Consider the following 17,548-nt stretch of genomic DNA (forward strand, 5'->3'; position numbering starts at 1 on the left):
AAAGAGTGAAACGTAGTCGTAATATAGAACTCTCCGTCAAGCTGCTAACTTGACATGTTAATTTCTGTTTGTGATATTTCTGACACCACTGTCAATGACACAGTGTAACCTAACTTTGGTCTAATCGTTGAAATTATCTACATCTCATTGGATTATCAACGATTTTACGACTATCGCTGAACGTGCGTTTTCCAGATTGACAGCTGACGTCGCACGTGGGAAACAAAACTATTTTCTATACTCAAAGAACAAACATACATATTTTTCTTTATCTGTACAAGCAACTTCCGAAGAGCAATATGGGTATCCTAGAGAAGATATCAGAAATTGAGAAGGAAATTGCACGCACTCAGAAAAACAAAGGTATCTGGAAGCGCATGCTTACTGTTCAGTTTTCGATCATATTAATGTATGTGGATATGCATTTATTATCTTCAAATAGCAGACATAGAACGAAAATACGCTCTAAATTGAAGCTGACATGTATTTTACATTTTATATGTGGATCAAGTGTTGTAAAGCCGTGGTCCAGAAATGTCCCCACATTGACATTTACTTACGGACAATTCCCCACTCAAAGACATTTCTCCCCACCCCACTTTTTGTTGTTGTAAGAATTAAAAGGGGAAGTTTGGTGGGAAACTCAGGATATCCTTTCCAAAGTTTTTGTGCAAACATTTACAACTAATTATGAGAGGATATTTGAAATGAATATAGACTGCCATGTTGTCTGACTGTATATGTTATAGTTACAGTCTAGGTGTAAAACGACTGAAATTTTCACTTAGGCAATTTACAAACGACAAAATATTTCAGTCATTTTACAGTTATTTTTCCTTTTTTTATGAAATTCCAACCTTCTTATGTTCTATTTCATCACCCAGTTACTTAAGATGATAGGATTCAAAGAAAATGTTTTTTGGCTTCTAATCCCATCATAATTAGTCTTTTGTGATGTGCTTAAGCCCTTTTAAACTTCTTAATAACTTTTTAGTTAATCTCACTGGAAAATAATTTTAAAATGACCGAATTGTTTGAAAATAATTTCAGTCATTGTGCACATTGACTGAAACACATATAGGAATTGTCATCTTAACAATCACCAGGTGTGACCATGTAGACAGGATATCATTTGGGTTTGCGATATTGACAGTTGCCTAATGGGCATACTGAGTGTTGGTGCTACCAAACGTAGCAGTTTATTATTATCATGTATTATGATTTGAATCATTTATTTCTCTGTGGGTGATGATTTCACACTAAAAAGGGGGGCACTCAACCAGTGCATACATGTAAAAGATCAGACTTGGTAAGAATCCGTTTCGATCTGTGACAACTTCCAACTTCCGTCACATTATAGTGAACTTGAGTGATGATGAATTTAATATTCATATTTTTATAGTTTGTCAAATTGTAAATAAAACTGTAATATAAATTGTGTATCTATTCAATGTGGGGAAAAGTCCATGTGGGGAAATGTTAGTGTGGGGAATTGTCCATGTGGAGAAATGTCCTACAATCTTTAAAGCGACATGACAAGGATTATCAATACTTGAACAGTCTGTGGCAAAAACATTTAAGCCTACTAGCCCAAATGAGATATTTGATAGGCATTTCTTAGAAGTTAGTTCCTGTACTTGTAGTTTGGCAATAATTCCTGTTGCCTTTAGTCTCAGCATAAAGACTAGAATATACTGATCTATACTAGACCGAGTCTTCAGAGTAGTGTCTAAAGTCGTAGACTGCTTAAATAGCTCTGAAACTTGGTTCTTTCACTTTATTGATTTTGATTTTGACTGCCTACGCTACAGTCTGGCATACACAGCTGGCATACACATGATACATGGAGTCTTTTAACTACCAGGAATAAATTCATCAAGCTTGCATAATACTAGTGAAATCATGACAGAAAGTGAGATATTTATTCAATTTTAAACTTATCCTATGTCACACTATGCATTTTCTTCTTCGATCCTATGTGAAAACGTGCTTGAACAAAGTTTCCAGCTTCAAAAAACAATTCACCCGAACACATCCTAGCATCACCATGGTCACTACCCAAACACATGGGTCACGCACTATAAACCCATGCAGAGCAACCTACACAACCTGATCACGTGCTAACCCCTGCCACAACATTCTCTTTCTCATCACCACATGGTGGAGACGTGTATTAAAATAAGAGAAAACATATTTTATTTTCATGAAGTCTAGCCGCTATCGTGTCTAAGTTATGTCAGTAATTTGAGAGAAAATCGGAACTGACCATATAATCGCCCAGCTTGTCCTAAATAAAGGGACAGAATAGAGAAATTTTTGACCCGTGATTATCATGTTATCTCTTGCGTTTGTCGCGGCTGCGGCACACAGGACAAGACAGGTTCTTCTTATTCCCATTTCAGGGGCGGTCGGGTAGCCTAGTGGTTAAAGCCGATGTCCCGGGTTCGATTCCTGATATGGGTACAATGTGTGAAGCCCATTTCTGGTGTCCCCCACCGTGATATTGCAGGAATATTGCTAAAAGCGGCGTAAAACCATACTCACTGACTCACTCACTCTTATTCCCATTTCAGGTAGTTCTGTAGTTTTTTCAATAATTTTGTTTTGGGGAAGACCGGCTATCAAAGTCTCGAGACACAGCAAATGGCCATTCCGCTGCTAAGAAGTCCAAGACCAAACCGGCTGTCCCCCTCCACCGATCCATTCGTAAATCTCCTACAGCTTCTACTGTACCCTCCTTATCGGTGGACAGAGACGGAGTCTTCAACAGCTCCCTCACAGTCTCCAGTGCGTCCATATGAATGCCTACATTGGTGCAACCAGAAGCCTCTGACGTTTGCATGGTTCTCTCCAAAGACGTTTTGTCCATGCCAGCCTCAACAGTTCTGATCGCCGACCCGACTAGCACTACCAGATCTACTCAATCTCATTTGAAGATGACGTTTACGTCTGCGTGCTGAATCGATTGTCCGAGTTTGTCCACTACTGCAGATGGGATTAGACAAAGCCAGGATCGTGCCCGCGTTTGCACTCGTGATTTTGACTAGGATCACTGTTCTTCATCGAAAAATCGCCATTCCTAGGACTGGACATCTCAGGACGATTACTACACAGATTCGGCTGATCTATTGGTATCGCTCCCCTTCGACCAGTTATTCAGATGCACCATCTGCAGTCACTCCTAGTATGGGTTCGTCCGCCCCTTCAGTTCAACATACAGTTGCTTTTTCCTGCTCCTCGTCTACTTCTCGACAATCCAGATCACCAATGTGGCGTTCCACAGATCGCTGCTCAGGCTTGTTGAACTCTTCTCTCAATCACTCCTCACGAGAGTCCCCATTCACAGGATTGGCCTCCCCATGTTCGACGATCTCCAGATAAGGATTCAAAGGTTAGGCTGTTGACGAATAAGCACTCCTCCAAAACAAAATGTTTACTAAAGGATCAAGGATCGGCATTTGAGGTATGGCGATCTCGGGATTCTCTTCTGCTTGACACACCTCCAAGGATCGGAATTCTTCCCCTGATCGACGCACCTTCAAGGTTCAACATACCCAGGGTTCTCCTTGCCCATTTTTCTCATGCCAATGGACCATCTCAAGATTCGACTCTTCAGCATGAAGACCTTCCAGAAGAGTGAGTGAGTATGGTTTTGCGCAGCTTTTAGCAATATTCCAACATTATCAAGGCAGTGTTCCCAGAAGAACTTTGATCGCACTCGTACCATGATTTCCTGCTCAGTCTCGATTTACAGGACACGTACCTTCACATTCCTTCCATCAGGAGCACAGCCATTTCCTTCGGTGTATTTTCAAAGCCACCACTGCCAATGGCAGATGCTCCTGTTTGGAATTTCTTCAGTCCTTTGGCTATTTACCGGCTCCAGTGAGCTCATAACAAAATTCCTCCATTTCTGCGAAATCATGTTCGAATTCTACGTCGATGACTGCATTCAGGTCAACACTCCACCATTCTTCTTCAACTTTTCGAGTTCACGCAACATCTTTTACGCCACCTGGATTGGCTTGTCAACATCAGCAAGTCTGAGACTACTTCCATCAGGGCAAGTTGTTTGTCCCTCTGGATCGATTGTTATGGTAATTGCAAGAGATTCTCGGCCTTTTGATCTCGGCGCACACCCTCACTTTGCAGGGTTAAAGTTATCTCCAGTCGCTTTTATATTTCCTCACACCCTTCATCCAGAGCAAAGATTGACAGACACTGATCTCCCTACTGATCCATTTGTGCCAGTGGTGGCTAGTAGCGTCTAATGTTTGTGTTGGAAGCTCTTTGAAGTTGTTCGTTCTGACCTTCCACCTATTCATCGTGGTATCAACTATGGGCTGGGGAGCACATTTTCAAGATCTACAAGTAGCGGGGCATTGGTCCGACGACGAGCATTGTCTCATTGGTCAGAGCTCCCCCATTCCTCTCACTTCATGATCCAGTCCAGCTTTTTCGACTTCGGCAAGTTGATCGACTCCTTCCACATCCAGGTTTAGGCATGCCACTTTCCGGTATCTCCCACAGATGCTTCTCCACAACAGATCACCATTTATGTCCATCAATTACGATTTACGTAGAAACCCAAGGGATGTCCATTAGCCACTTGCCTAGTTGCGATAACAGCATGTACCCACTCCTGGTCTCTTGCACTCGTTAAAAGAAGAAATGCATAGTGTGAGATAGGATAAGTATATAAACATACAATTTATTGGAAAATTTCCTCTTTCATAAAGTACATCAATAGCGTTCAGAATATGAGGTTAGGTATTCAAATCGTACACAGTTATGTGACATGCATTGTAGAATGATGTGACACCATGATGCCTTGTTTACTTCCAGCCACTGAGTACCATCTTGGTCTGCTGAAAGCCAAACTTGCCAAATACAGACAGCAGCTGTTGGAGCCGCAAGGGAAGGCTGGAGCTAAGGTAGACCACAGGAAGTGTTAAGCACCATGGTTACATGACACTGCATTTCTAAGGGGGGGGGGGGGGAGATAAAATTAAACGGACATTTCATCAGCCTAGCTTGTGAAAAGAACTAAAAAATTGCAATGCCGAATTTCAATTAGAAATTTTTTATTTATATTTTTTTTAATATTTGAAAATCTTATCAGAATGTTAGGATCCACCATGTTAATACTCCTATACTACAACATTTTAAATTTTCAAAGAAAAAAAATACTGAGTGATGTGCTTACACAATTCACAACATGTTACTTTTGTGTTTGAGTATGTATTATCTTATAACGTCCAACTGATTTCACAGGGGCCCATTGTCGTCATACCATCTCATTCTGGAGTGAGCAGGTTTCACTGTGCCCGGCATGTTGATACATGATGGTGCACCTGTACACAGCAGACGTTATTTAAAATAATCTTTGCAATTTTAGTTTCAACAAAACGGTGAATGTACTATAGTGTCACTGGATTGTCTGGTCCATCAGTTGTTTATCTGGTTTGTTTACAGGTTGCCGTCACATGGCAAGAGTACTGCTATGCGGCGTCAAGCAATAAGCAAACACTGACCAGTACTTTTTTATGCAAACTGTCTGTGTTGAGGGTGCTACCAGTAATGTAGGACATGCTACAATTTTTGTGAGCATCACTGATTTTCAGTGGTCCATTCAAATAATTTTCACCACTTGTTTGCCTTTTCGTGCAATAAGATCTGTTTTGGCAGACAATCGAGACAAGTTATACTTTGGCAGTGTCATGGCCCAATGCTTTAAATAGTCATGCCTTGGGAATGTATGCATGCAGGTATAATGTGTGCATCTTAGTGTAAAATGCTTTTCTCTCACCAAGGAGTACTTTTGTATGATATGTGACAAGTGCTGCTGAAGTAATCTGTACCATCAGTCCTGTCAGCTGTGAGTGTGATGTAGACATGACAGATGTTGTCCATTGCAGGGAGAAGGCTTCGATGTGATGAAATCTGGGGATGCCCGTGTGGCACTTATAGGTTTTCCATCTGTGGGCAAGGTTTGTTCATATTCTGTCTATTTTAAAGATAGCTATAGATGCATAGTTTTCTTGAATGTTCTTCTTATCATGGTTATGGCTTTATCCATAGCTACAATGGTGTTTGAAGCAGCAGTAAACCTCATCACTGCAATATGTTGATTGTAATCAGTTAATCATGCTTCAGATAACTAGACTTTTTTACATTACAATACCATGAGATCTTCTCTCTCTTCACCTTTTGATAACATGTAAAGCATCTTTAATGAAGAGGGGCGGTCAGGTAGCCTAGTGGTTAAAGCGTTGGCTCCTCACGCCAAAGACCTGGGTTCGATTCCCGACATGGGTACAATGTATGAAGCCCATTTCTGGTGTCCCCCGCCGTGATATTGCTGGAATATTGCTAAAAGCAGCGTAAAACCTCACTCACTCGCTCTTTAACGATGATTTATGAAGATTATGACATGTGTTTTCAGTCCACCCTGCTGAATACCCTGACCTCCACCCACAGCGAATCGGCCAACTATGAGTTCACAACTCTCACCTGCATCCCCGGTGTAATAGAGGTAACTGTTCATTCCACTGGTCACTCTCATTTTTGTATTTGAGCTGTTGTTTATCTTCACCATAGTTCGTACCTAGAGCCTTTGACAACAACAACCATGTCTACATAGGTATCCAGCAGGAAGACCAATTGCCAGCTGTGACATTGTACCCTATAGTGTCTGCCACAGGGCACCACTATCAACCACTGGTGTGTCTGGTTCAAACCGTATTATGTTACTGGTGGCATATTAATCCCAATGGCATATGAACCCATTTGTCAACACACAACGCTTGCTCCCCTCCTTCTCTCATTCTCTCCTTTCTCCAACCCGTGAAGATTTTGGGGTGGATTAGGTCTTCAGGAACCCATACTTGCTTTAAAAGGTGACTATGCTTGTCGTAAAAGGCGACTAACGGGATCGGATGGTCAGGCTCGCTGACTTGGTTGATACATGTCATCACTCCCAATTGCATGGATTGATTATTTACAGACCGCCGTCATATAGCTGGAATATTGCTGAGTGCGGCGTTAAACAACAAACCAACCAACTTCCCCTCCCTTCTTCTCTCTCTCTTTGCCTCCCCTGCATTACCTCCCCTGCATTACCTCCATGCTCATCACTGGCTCTACTTCTTTTCAGTACAATGGCGCTAACATTCAGCTGCTTGATCTGCCTGGGATCATAGAGGGTGCTGCACAAGGTTGGTGAATTGTTCTGTTGCTTGTCCCCAACATCTTGTAAACATGAACTAACATGGTCGCTCTCTGTCAATTATTCCATCAGGTTTTCAGGCTATGTTTTGTCTCAAAAGAATTGAAGATTAATTTCTTCTACTCATTTGGCCCCCTCTCTGCTGCAAATGCCAGATATGGACTTTCAGCTTTGAATTTTGTGAACACCTGGTGTCATCAATGATTTTCAGTCATCCATTCTTTTAATAGTCACTGCTATTTTGCCTTTTACGCCCAATGGAATCTGTTTCAGCAGAAAATCATGACAGATATTCTCTGGCATTAACATTTTTTAGGTATATGTTATAACACATCAGGATGTGCTTTGCTTAAGTTACTGATCTTCCCAATGACTATTTGTTGTCAGGCAAGGGTCGAGGTCGGCAGGTCATTGCGGTGGCCCGGACGGCTGATCTCGTGGTCATGATGTTGGATGCAACAAAGAGGGAGTACCAGAGGTGAGGACAAATACAAATCAGACCTGTCAAAGTGAATAAATCAATGTACCCTTTGTATACTACTCAAAAAGGTTAAGGATCACCTGATTCTTACATAGCATGACAGATTAACATAGTAATATGTAAGAATTGAGAGGTTCTTCACTTCTTTTGAGTAGTATATATCATTACAAGTCTCAGAAGAATGCAAGTTGACAATATTTTTTATGAGGGTATAGGTGGCCATGGGTTTCAGGCATGGCAATTTCCCTGTGCAGAGTTGTGTCCCCTTACCATACTAGTTGCTGCTGTTTGTAGGTTAAAAATCCCTAGTTTGCCCTGATTATAATACCATGGGCGGATACAGCTTTTTTGAAAAGGGGGGGTGCACAATTAAGATCTATTGGTGGTAATTTATACAGAAATAAAGATTTTTTTCTAAATAAAAAAGGGGGGTGCGCACCCCCGCACCCCCCCTCTGTATCCGCCCATGAATACCAACATGTTAGCGCCATAACCATGCTCATGGCTTTCACAAATAAAAACCTGTATGGACTCCAGGCAAGAATATAGATCCCCCACCTTTTCAACAACCTATGTTTGTCATTAGAGGCATCTAAACTGATGGGATGGTCAGACTCGGTGACTTGGTTGATATGCATGCATTTTCTTGTATCCCAAATGCGTGGACCGATTCTCATGTCAGTCAGTGAATTGTCTGGTCCAGACTTGAATATTTACAGACCGCCATCATTTGTATATGTTGCTGAGTGCGGCGTTTAACAGCACACACAACAAAAGTGGTAAACTTATATGACCTGGATCACTTTTGCTTTCCTTCCACATTTTTAGCTGTAATATTGCTGAACTCTGTTCAAAGCAGCATGAAACCCAATAAACTGACTCACACTACTTTCCTGTAGATATTATTTACAAGGCAGGTCAATATTTCTTTTTAAAAAATAAAAATTATATGGACATATTGATATTAAATGAAACTTCAGTTCTGAAAACCTGAGACCATCACATTCTTGAACATTTCTTTTATATTTCTTTCCAGAGAACTTTTGGAAAAAGAATTGGAGAGTGTTGGTATTCGATTAAACAAAGGCAAACCCAATATATATTTTAAGGTAAGCAACACAATATTATGGTATCGAGTTACTCAGTGCAGTGGGGAAGCCTTGTGGTCAAAGCGTTTTTTCATCAAATCAAAGTCTGGGGTTCAAGTCCCCACATGGGTACAATGTGTTCAATCCCATTCTGGTGTTCCCCGCCATGATATTGCTGGAATTTTGGTAAAAATTGTGAAAAGAAAACTAATTGCCTTTGTAACACTGGAGATTCCAGGGTAAGAATAGGCCTCAAGCAACCCATGCTGGTCATAAAAGCCGACTTAATGAATCGGGTGGTCAGGCTTGTTGATTTCGTTGATTGTGTGTCATTGTACTCCAAAGGCATGGTTCATTACTCATAATATCAATCACTGGAATGTCTGGTCCAGACTCCATTATTTTTAGACTGCCATAATATGGTTGGAATATAGCTTTGTGTGACATTTTTCGTTCATTTACTTATATGAATAGACAACGCCTTTGAGAAGTTCAAATGTCACATTTTATGTTTAGGATTACACTTTCTTCGTGAAGTACAAATTCAAGTACTTTTTGGGTCGGATCTCATCCAGGTTTTAAACCCACACTCGCAGACTGAGGTGCCTTATTCCCAGCACACAAAGTCAGATACCTAACCCGCTCAGCTACTGAGGCTTCCACAAAATGGAAGTCTGACTACTGGTAGTCTAGACCAGGTACCTTGTGTACCTCTGTGATACATGTAATTTGGCACGGCTTCCATGGCCAAAGCTTTGAATAAACAGTGCCTTTTTGGTTACTTATACCATACTTAAGCATGATTAGAATTGTTATGTAATTTCAGCCAAAGAAAGGCGGTGGAATGTCCTTCAACTCAATGGTGACTATGACCAAGTGTAATGAGAGGATGGTTTCCATGATTCTTCATGAATACAGTATCCTTGCCGCCATGTTGGCACCACCGTCAAGAGCAGCTTTTAGCCAGACTCACTCACTCTCTGGCTCTTGGTTGGACAGTACTATATCCATGCTTGTGGGATAGTAGTTTATAAATGCATCACTTAGGGCTTTCTTTCCACAATAAACTGACATGCTATGTTGTGAAATAAATCACTCTCTCATTCATTAATACACCCTTGAAGATTCGGGGTAGAATAGGTCTTCAGCAACCCATGCTTGCCGTAAAAGGCAACAATGCCTGTCGTAAAAGGCGACTAACAGGATCGGGTGGTCAGGCTCTCTGACTTGGTTGATGCATGTCATCGATCCCAATTGCATGGATCGATGCTCATGATGTCAATCACTGGATTGTCTGGTCCAGACTTGATTATTTACAGACTGCAGTCGTATAGCTGGAATATTGCTGAGTGCGGCGTTAAACAACAAACAAACAAAAAATCATTCATCAATACCTGCTCATTGTTTCAAACTTTCCTCCCACATTAAGTTGACAAACCGTGATATACCTGAAATACTATCCTAAGCTTTGTAAACCCCAACTGATGCATACGTTGTGTAGTGGATAGAGTGCCTGTTAATACCTTAACAGTGAAACAGAAATATTTAACTGTGAAGTCCTGTTCCGAGATGACTGTACATCAGACGAGTTTGTGGACGTCATCCTCGGCAACCGAGTCTACCTGCCATGTTTATATGTAAGTTGTTCCACTTTACGAAAGATTAAACATAAAAAATAGGATCATGATTATTATGTCTTATGTAATAGCACTCAATTTCCAGCAGATCTGACCCATGAAGATCTGGGGTAGAATAGGTCTTCAGCAACCCATGCTTTCTGTAAAAAGTGACTATACTTATCGTAAGAAGTGACTAACGGGATTGGGTGGTCAGGCTCCCAATTGATGCTCATGATTTCAATGACTGGATTGCCTAGTTGAGATTTGATTATTTACAGACCACTGTCATATAGATGGAATATTGCTGAGTGTGGCATTAAACAAACAAACAAAACAAACAAAAAACCCAGCAGATCTGAATTGAATCCAATCTCATTGAAATCAGATCTTTTACTCCAATACAGTACTTTACTGCATGAAGATCTGAGAACACCTCCATAGAAGGTCGCATCATTTGAACCGCCCAAACTTAATCAAGGGATGGATGGGTTCTTGCGCCAATCAGATTTCTAAAACTATTGGCTCCATTTCTGAAATTTTGATCTTAGCAAAAGTCAAATGACACAGATTACAAATATAACCGCACACCTGTTATGTTGTAGATGCCATTGTGCCCAGAAACCACAAGATTCCAAAACAATATAACACATGGCTATATTATTGTCTGCTTGTCAGTAAGCTTTGCTCAGTTAAACCGTGAAATTAAAAGCCTGGACACTGATTTGTTGATTAGAAAGTGAACCTTACAGGACCCCCTATCGAGGTGTCCTCCCATCTTCACACGGGGGCACAGGTGGCCCAGTCGTCTAAGGCGCCGCAATTCGCTGTGCAGAGTTGCGTCCCCTGGGCACCTCAGAACCCTGTGATTGTGTGTTCGAATCCCGGTTCGCCCTGATTATGTTTCTAGGTTTGTCTGCACCTTACCCGTGCTCGTTGGTTTCACAGAAGTGGAAAACGTCTGAAACCTGCATCACTTCGGGCTTTCCTCCCACATTAAGCTGACGCGCCGTGATATAACTGGAATACTGTTAAAAGCGGCGTTAAACCCAACTCACTCACTCGCTCACATCTTCACACAGAGAGGTATCCAATCAGATTGAAAGATGAGGTTTTAGTGAGGAGAACTCGTTTTTGTGGATAGTGTTGTCATAGAGAGGACAATCAGATCTGCACAACGAAGAATTAACTTAAATGTTTAAGATAGACTAGAGTTATACAACTGTAAAAGCATGTTGAAGATATACCAGGTTGTTTTTTAACCATTGTGTGCTCCCCTCTGCCAGGTGTACAACAAGATCGATCAGATCTCTATAGAAGAGGTGGACAGGCTGGCCAGGCAGCCCAACTCCCTCGTGATGAGGTGAGTTCGGACATTGAGTAGCAAGTTGTTAGTTTCATTTTGCCATTGGATTCTTTGAAGATTCTTTAACTGATTCAACTATGTATGGTTAATTGTGTACTTGTGTTCTACATGTTATCTCATCTCAATTGTCATTGTATCCAAATTGCGTTGAGCGATGCTCATGATGTCAGTCACTGGATTGTCTGATGTTGTTTACCACCCGCCTTCATATGGTTAGAATATTGCTGATTGTGATGTACAATAACATCAAATCAATACGTTATATGATACAACCCAGGATTTGCCATTGTTTTAATTTCCAGAAATGAAGTCATGATAGAACAATGTTTTATCCTGAATTAAACCATGCTTTGTTCTTCAATGTTCCTTGCGATTTATCTCATAGCTATTGCATTTATGTTGATATGTTGGTACAGAAATGTCCAATTTGTGAAATGTAGTTATGAAAATGTTCTGTCATTTTGTACACAGCTGTAACATGAAGCTGAACTTGGACTACCTGCTGGAAATGACATGGTTTTACCTGGCTCTCATCAGGGTCTATACAAAGAAGAGGGGAGGTAAGTCTGGGTGTAGTTTTACCTGGCTCTCATCGGGGTCTATACAAAGAAGAGGGGAGGTAAGTCTGGGTGTAGTTTTACCTGGCTCTCATCAGGGTCTATACAAAGAAGAGGGGAGGTAAGTCTGGGTGTAGTTTTACCTGGCTCTCATCGGGGTCTATACAAAGAAGAAGGGACGTAAGTCTGGGTGTAGTTTTACCTGGCTCTCATCAGGGTCTATACAAAGAAGAGGGGAGGTAAGTCTGGGTGTAGTTATACCTGGCTCTCATCAGGGTCTATACAAAGAAGAGGGGACCTAAGTCTGGGTGTAGTTATACCTGGCTCTCATCAGGGTCTATACAAAGAAGAGGGGACCTAAGTCTGGGTGTAGTTATACCTGGCTCTCATCAGGGTCTATACAAAGAAGAGGGGAGGTAAGTCTGGGTGTAGTTATACCTGGCTCTCATCAGGGTCTATACAAAGAAGAGGGGACCTAAGTCTGGGTGTAGTTATACCTGGCTCTCATCAGGGTCTATACAAAGAAGAGGGGACCTAAGTCTGGGTGTAGTTATACCTGGCTCTCATCGGGGTCTATACAAAGAAGAGGGGAGGTAAGTCTGGGTGTAGTTTTACCTGGCTCTCATCGGGGTCTATACAAAGAAGAGGGGAGGTAAGTCTGGGTGTAGTTTTACCTGGCTCTCATCAGGGTCTATACAAAGAAGAGGGGAGGTAAGTCTGGGTGTAGTTTTACCTGGCTCTCATCGGGGTCTATACAAAGAAGAGGGGAGGTAAGTCTGGGTGTAGTTATACCTGGCTCTCATCAGGGTCTATACAAAGAAGAGGGGACCTAAGTCTGGGTGTAGTTTTACCTGGCTCTCATCAGGGTCTATACAAAGAAGAGGGGAGGTAAGTCTGGGTGTAGTTATACCTGGCTCTCATCAGGGTCTATACAAAGAAGAGGGGACCTAAGTCTGGGTGTAGTTATACCTGGCTCTCATCAGGGTCTATACAAAGAAGAGGGGAGGTAAGTCTGGGTGTAGTTTTACCTGGCTCTCATCAGGGTCTATACAAAGAAGAAGGGAGGTAAGTCTGGGTGTAGTTTTACCTGGCTCTCATCAGGGTCTATACAAAGAAGAGGGGAGGTAAGTCTGGGGCCACATTTGTAAATAATTTGCTCATAATTATTTTCGAATAGCCAACAGATAGGCCCACATATGGTTAAGTGTCATGGTACATGTCAGGATATGCCTAGCAATATGTAGTCTATATCTGTTTAAGCACTGTCTTTGCCTATAAAAGCTCACACTCAGTTATGTGTTTTCAGAGAAACCTGACTTCGATGGTGGACTGGTTTTACGTAGAGGTTGCTCAGTAGAACATGTGGTGAGAAAAACTTACTGTGTAACTGTACTTGTTGTGGGCCGAGGGATTCCGGGTTAGAATTGATCCCCAGCACCTGCTTGTTGTAAGAGGCGACTTAATGAAAGGATGGGGTGGGGGGTAGCAGTCTCTGCATCAAACACTAATGGCATGTCATGTTGCATACACTGGGTTGTCTGGTCTGAACTCCATTATTTTAGGCTGCCATAATATAGCTGGAATATTGCTTATTTCCTTTAGGCCAGTCCAGTTAATTTGTGCATTGTCTGTCAATATTGTCAGTTTTGACCACTTTCTGGGTAAGTTACTACCCTCAAAGTTGTTCCAACTGTGGAAGTACAATTCATGTGATCCTTTGTCCTTACTTATCATTTCAGTACAAATATTGTGACAAATGGGGTCTAAGGCATGAATTCACTCAATATTATGGTATCTCAGTGTGCTAGCACTATAAATCGACATCAGTCCGGACTAGTACAAGCAGCCACACACACATACACGTGCATGCATGTCATATATATGTGCAATAATCTTGGACTGGACGTTAAACCCCATTTCACCTCACCAGGCTTTCCACCCACATTAAGCTGACATGCAGTGATAAAACTGGAATAGTGCTCAAACAAAATAGTTTAAAACATAACTCACTCACTCACTCACTCACTCACTCACTCACTCTTGTGTCAGGCAGCATAATCTGTATTTTAGTTTGAATCATTAGGAGTAGAAATATGATGATTGAAGGTAGGGAGTCAAGAATGTTTTGTTGATAGGGATTTAGAGCTAATAGATATAGCTCCTAGCTTTTAGATAAGCTTTTATTTCTTCATTTCAGTGTCATGCAGTTCACAGAAGTATAACAGAGGTGTTCAAGTATGCCCTTGTTTGGGTAAGATAAATACAAATGATTTCTTTATTTATTTGGTAGTTTTCATAATTTTGTGTAGTGGAGACTAAGCACATAAAAATATCCTTAAAAATCTTATTACTTTTTGGGGTAAGTATATGTATCCTGTATGTATTAACACTGATGTTTTTATTGATGTTTCAGGGGACGAGCGTCAAGTACAGTCCTCAGAGGGTCGGGCTGAGTCATATCATGAATCATGAAGATGTCATACAAATTGTCAAAAAGTAGAAACTGTTTTTGTTTTAACAAATCCATTTGCCATGTATATTATGTACAGTGTAAATAATCCATTTATATTTGTTTCTCAATATTACAACTTCAGCAGTGATCTGAGACATTATTGTCTTTTCCTTATGTAAATTTGAGTTTAAATATAATTATCATTGCTGTTATAAGGTTTGATGACTAAGTATACAACATTGTTGTAATTCTTGTAAAGAAAATAGTATTTTGCTCTGAATTGTTTTGTTAATTGATAAAAGAAATGTGAAAAATGACAAAAATAGCTAAAAAATCTACATACTAGAATGAGGAATGGAATCATTTGAGGGGATGCAAGTTACTGTGAAGAGTTGCTTCCCTTAGATGTATCAGGATCAAATGAGTTCGAATCCCTTGCATCAAGGATGTAACCTTCTAGCTTTCCTCCCACATCAAGCTGACACGTTACGTAACTGAAATACTGTTCAAAACAGCGTTAAACAGTAATTTAAACTAAACCCTATCACTCATGTCCATTTGAGATTGTGACGATTTTAGTACCTCATGTTGTATAAAATTTGTCAGAATTAGTACCCAACAAATATCACTTGTACCCTATTATGAAGACATATAAAACAATTCTATTGTTCATGATTACAAAGACATTAAACGTTGTTATATTTTGCTTCCTGGAATGTTTCATTTGAAGATTTTATTTTTAAATACCTATGTTAATGACAAATGATTTTGTATTCATGTCCTGTTGGATATTAACCAGCCCTGAAGGTGACTTTGTTGCTTGACCTGTTGACCTGTTTGAACTGTTAGCCCACCAACACTATTTTTAATCCAATTATACATTTAGAGTCACACGACTTACCATATCTGCTGACTCAAAAGTATGAAAGTGGATTAAGAACAAAAAGGAAGACTTAAAGATCACTGACTTCCATTCCTTTAAAGTAAAACTATCTCTCCTGCATCATGGTTTTTCTTGTTAAATGAAAAGAAAATTCTTAAATACTATTTTTATTATCTGACATTAATATCTTGTAACAAATATTAAAATGATGTCCTAACAATAGGAATTTAGATTTTTTTTTATCTCAAACCCACCTACCCACTACAGAGTCTGATAAGAAAAATGAAGGCATTTTTTAAAATTAATAGGACTGAACCTAAAACATTTTCAGAAAAAAATTCTGAAACTAAAAATGTAAACTTAGTAGCCTGGAGGTATTCAAATTAAAATGAAATACATTTTATGTTAAAAGGCATAAATTCACGTTTTGCAAGCACAGTAAATTAGTATAAAAAACTGAAATATGTGGGGAAGGCACTTCACCACGAGTTACAAGAGTTATGTCCCTTTAATCCAATCTTTTCACAAACCTGCCTTCCATTCATGTGAAGAGATTGAAAGACATGGATGACAACATGAAGATATTTCATATTCAATCAGATTTTATCTCTTTTTCCCATCCCATCCTCCAACACCAAACATCATATCCAGTAATTTAATTAGAAGTATGAGAAGTCTTCCTGGATGGCCACAGATGTGTCATCATAGCTGTGGTCGGTATTTCAGCGAACACATCAGCAAACTTACATTTCCAGTACTACAGATCACAGAATGAACTCAACTCTGACACATAATGTGACAGGTTACTAGATTTTGCAATAGTCAATCAATTATAATATAATAAAAGCAAGCATTATGAAATGTTAACATTCTGAAAAGTCAACGATTCAATTAAGATGATGGAAGCAAGATCAGTTGTCATGTTGTTCAAGGCCTAGCTTTCATTATTGAATTAAAACTGACACATCTTGGAGATTTCTGTCTCTATTCAAGTATTTCAGTTTTTGTGTTTAGGTGATGCCTAAATTATTTTCTGTTTGTCATCAAAAGATGCTAAAAGATATTTTCTTCATTCTTTGTTTATGTTTTCTGTTCATTTTTGATAGTTTGTTTGTCTGTTTCACCTCCAATATCCCCCTTTCTTAGACTGGTTCAAGATTTTCTACCCTTGGGATTTCAGGACCAGTATCAGTCCTCAATACCACAAGTTTGTCATGGGTCCTCAGTACCACAAGTTTGTCATGGGTCCTCAGTACCACAAGTTTGTCATGGGTCCTCAGTACCACATGCCTGTCATGGGCCCTGAGTGCCACAAGTTTGTCATGGGTCCTCAGTACCACAAGTTTCTCATGGGTCCTCAGTACCACATGCCTGTCATGGGTCCTCAGTACCACATGCCTGTCATGGGTCCTCAGTACCACAAGTTTGTCATGGGTCCTCAGTACCACATGCCTGTCATGGGTCCTCAGTACCACATGCCTGTCATGGGTCCTCAGTACCACATGCCTGTCATGGGTCCTCAGTACCACAATTTTGTCATGGGTCCTCAGTACCACAAGTTTGTCATGGGTCCTCAGTACCACATGCCTGTCATGGGTCCTCAGTACCACATGTTTGTCATGGGTCCTCAGTACCACATGCCTGTCATGGGTCCTCAGTACCACATGTTTGTCATGGGTCCTCAGTACCACAAGTTTGTCATGGGTCCTCAGTACCACAGATTTATCATGGGTCCTCAGTACCAGAAGTTTGTCATGGGTCCTCAGTACCACATGCCTGTCATGGGTCCTCAGTACCACATGCCTGTCATGGGTCCTCAGTACCACATGCCTGTCATGGGTCCTCAGTACCACATGCCTGTCATGGGTCCTCAGTAC

General features: G+C 40.6%; 1 protein-coding gene across 1 annotated transcript; it reads left to right on the forward strand.

Moving 5' to 3' along the window:
- The first annotated feature begins 190 nt into the window (after window positions 1-190).
- LOC139468769 (developmentally-regulated GTP-binding protein 2-like) lies at window positions 191-16,668 on the forward strand. The gene is made up of 14 exons (XM_071250905.1): window positions 191-363; window positions 4,846-4,934; window positions 5,919-5,990; window positions 6,446-6,535; window positions 7,157-7,217; window positions 7,616-7,706; window positions 8,746-8,818; window positions 9,624-9,714; window positions 10,337-10,434; window positions 11,700-11,776; window positions 12,251-12,339; window positions 13,643-13,701; window positions 14,534-14,587; window positions 14,750-16,668. The coding sequence occupies exons 1-14, from the start codon at window positions 300-302 to the stop codon at window positions 14,834-14,836; spliced, it is 1,095 nt and encodes a 364-aa protein (XP_071107006.1). The 5' UTR covers window positions 191-299; the 3' UTR covers window positions 14,837-16,668.
- Window positions 16,669-17,548: the final 880 nt, after the last annotated feature.

Source organism: Haliotis cracherodii, unplaced genomic scaffold (genome assembly GCF_022045235.1).
Source record: "Haliotis cracherodii isolate W230 unplaced genomic scaffold, xgHalCrac1.p SCAF_2, whole genome shotgun sequence".
Taxonomy (NCBI): Eukaryota; Metazoa; Mollusca; class Gastropoda; order Lepetellida; family Haliotidae; genus Haliotis; species Haliotis cracherodii.

Bases quoted from the DNA above. Each gene is read 5' to 3' on its own strand.
- LOC139468769 (XM_071250905.1), top strand. From the start codon at position 300: ATGGGTATCCTAGAGAAGATATCAGAAATTGAGAAGGAAATTGCACGC. The intron at 7,218-7,615 runs GTTGGTGAATTG...ATTTGTTGTCAG, and splicing joins CATAGAGGGTGCTGCACAAG to GCAAGGGTCGAGGTCGGCAG. The intron at 10,435-11,699 runs GTAAGTTGTTCC...CCCCTCTGCCAG, and splicing joins TCTACCTGCCATGTTTATAT to GTGTACAACAAGATCGATCA.